Source organism: Mus caroli, chromosome 12, assembly GCF_900094665.2.
Source record: "Mus caroli chromosome 12, CAROLI_EIJ_v1.1, whole genome shotgun sequence".
Lineage (NCBI taxonomy): Eukaryota > Metazoa > Chordata > Mammalia > Rodentia > Muridae > Mus > Mus caroli.
This window is the reverse complement of record NC_034581.1, coordinates 105313690-105315737: the sequence shown is the minus strand read 5'-3', so window position 1 is coordinate 105315737 and position 2048 is coordinate 105313690. Positions and strand designations below refer to the sequence as shown.

The window sequence follows — 2048 nt, the reverse complement described above, 5'->3', positions numbered from 1 at the left end:
AAAAAAAAAAAAAAAAAAAAAAAAACAAAAACAAAAAACAAGAAACTCTATCTCGAAAAAACAAAAAACAAAAAAAACAAAAAAACAAACAAACAAAAAAACCCAGATCCACAGCCAGCTCCCACCCCAACCCCACCCCTGGGCCTGGAAGACCTGGAAGGTTATTTAAACACCATGACCTTTTCAGATACCCAGCCAAGAGTCCTGGTCCTGAGCGCAAGGACCCTCTCACTCAGCCCCAGAATGTAGGACGATACAGACACTGGAGGACTATTTGCTGAGAGGAGGTGAATGTAGGATGGACTGCTTACTTCAAAGTACAAAAGAAGCTCAGAGGGAACCATGAGTAAGCGAGGAGCTGGGCTCCAAACTGATGCTAGGGGTGCCCTGTTCCCAGAAGATCTGCGGCAGAGCTGCATACAAGTTCTGAGCTGCATGGGCCTGCATGGCCCTGGTAAGTCTTTACAAAGGCATATGAATATTGTCCATACCGTAGGTATGTTCAAAGTACCTAACAGACACGAATTGGTTACAACCAGAACTAAAGCCAGAATGTCTTTCCTTTCAAGTGTTAAGTCTCCTATGTTGAATGCAGCTAAGTCTCAGATAGATACTAAGCCACAGTGCATGTGTCCTTGGGACCTAACTCTGCCCAGCCTCTCAGACAGCCTGGGTCTGCTACCGGGAGACACCTATAAAGTGACGTTTAATAAGGGACTCTAGGAGACCCCAAAGGCCTCATGATTCATGCATGGGGCATAAACATGGGACGAGAGTGTGTTGGGAGGTTAGGACAGACTTAAGACACTGGGGCTAGAGGGGTAGCTCAGTGGTTACAAGCACTAGCTGTTCTTTTAGAGGACCTGGGTTCAATTCCTAGCACCCACATGGCAGTTCACACCTGCTTGTAACCCCAGTTCCAGGAGATAATGACACTCAAACATACATGCTGGCAAAATACTAATGTACATAAAATAAATATAAATCATTTTTTAAAAGAAAACAATAAAACAATAACAAAAACCCAAGAGACCAGAGAGTTATCTCAGTGGGCCAAAGGGCACCCAGCCCCTAAAAGGGTGGTTCTTGGTATATCTGTGCCTGCTAGTAGGATCTCTAAGCATGGGACGACCCACAAAATATGTGACTTACCCTTGCTAGTGGCCAGAGCAGGTGGGGGCCCAGGCTCCTGCTGGCATCCATTGGCAGAGGGAGGATACTCAGGGACATCTGTGGGCAAAGCCACTGTTCGGGGCTTTTTCACTGTGGCCTACGGAGAAAAGACTCCTTTATCTGAGACAAAAGAACAGGCAGACCTGCACCTTCCTGGAGAGGCCTAAAGGGGTGAGCTGTGAACTGACAAGGCCAAGTCATACACACAGAAGACACCCACACGGATGACACCCACACAGACGACACCCACACGGACAACACCCACAAGAAAGACAACCACAAGGACAACAACCACACAGACGACACCCACACAGATGACACCCACACAGACGACACCCACACAGACGACACCCACACGGACAACACCCACAAGAAAGACAACCACACGGACAACACCCACAAGAAAGACAACCACACAGACGACACCCACACAGACGACACCCACACAGACGACACCCACACAGACGACACCCACACAGACAGTCCACACCACTCACCAGCTTCCCCAGCTCCCTCGCCCTCTTCCGTACACAGCCCTTCTCCAGCCTCCCCTCCGTCTCCTGACTAGAGCACGTAGGTGTCTCTTTCCTCCTCAGGAACTCTGTGATCCCTAATGACCTGGCAACCTGAAGGGAGACAGTAGAAATAGCTTTGCTAGGGGCAGAGTGTGCCAAGTGGGTCAATCCCTATACGCTGCCTGAGTAGAAATGCACTGTTTTGTGAGCGAGCAGTGAGCAGGGCTTAACAGAAGGAGAGTTCTGCAATCACAGGGCCACTAAAGTGCAGCCTGTGATGACCCAGCTAAGGTGCAGCCTGTGATGACCCAGCTAAGGTGCAGCCCGTGATGACCCAGCTAAGGTGCAGCCTGTGATGAC

At 49.3% G+C, this 2048-nt stretch overlaps 1 protein-coding gene across 4 annotated transcripts in view; it reads right to left on the bottom strand.

Moving 5' to 3' along the window:
- Nucleotides 1-2048, bottom strand: part of Znf839 (zinc finger protein 839) — a 22248-nt gene that overhangs the window by 1377 nt on the left and 18823 nt on the right. For 3 of the 4 annotated variants that reach the window (XM_021179352.2, XM_029484970.1, XM_029484971.1), the window contains 2 exons: nucleotides 1671-1799; nucleotides 1153-1270 (listed from right to left, as the gene is read on the bottom strand). In XM_021179352.2, the coding sequence (XP_021035011.1) occupies nucleotides 1153-1270; nucleotides 1671-1799 (247 nt within the window). The remainder of the gene's footprint in view (nucleotides 1-1152; nucleotides 1271-1670; nucleotides 1800-2048) is intronic. The other variant, XM_029484969.1, reaches the window with a different exon arrangement.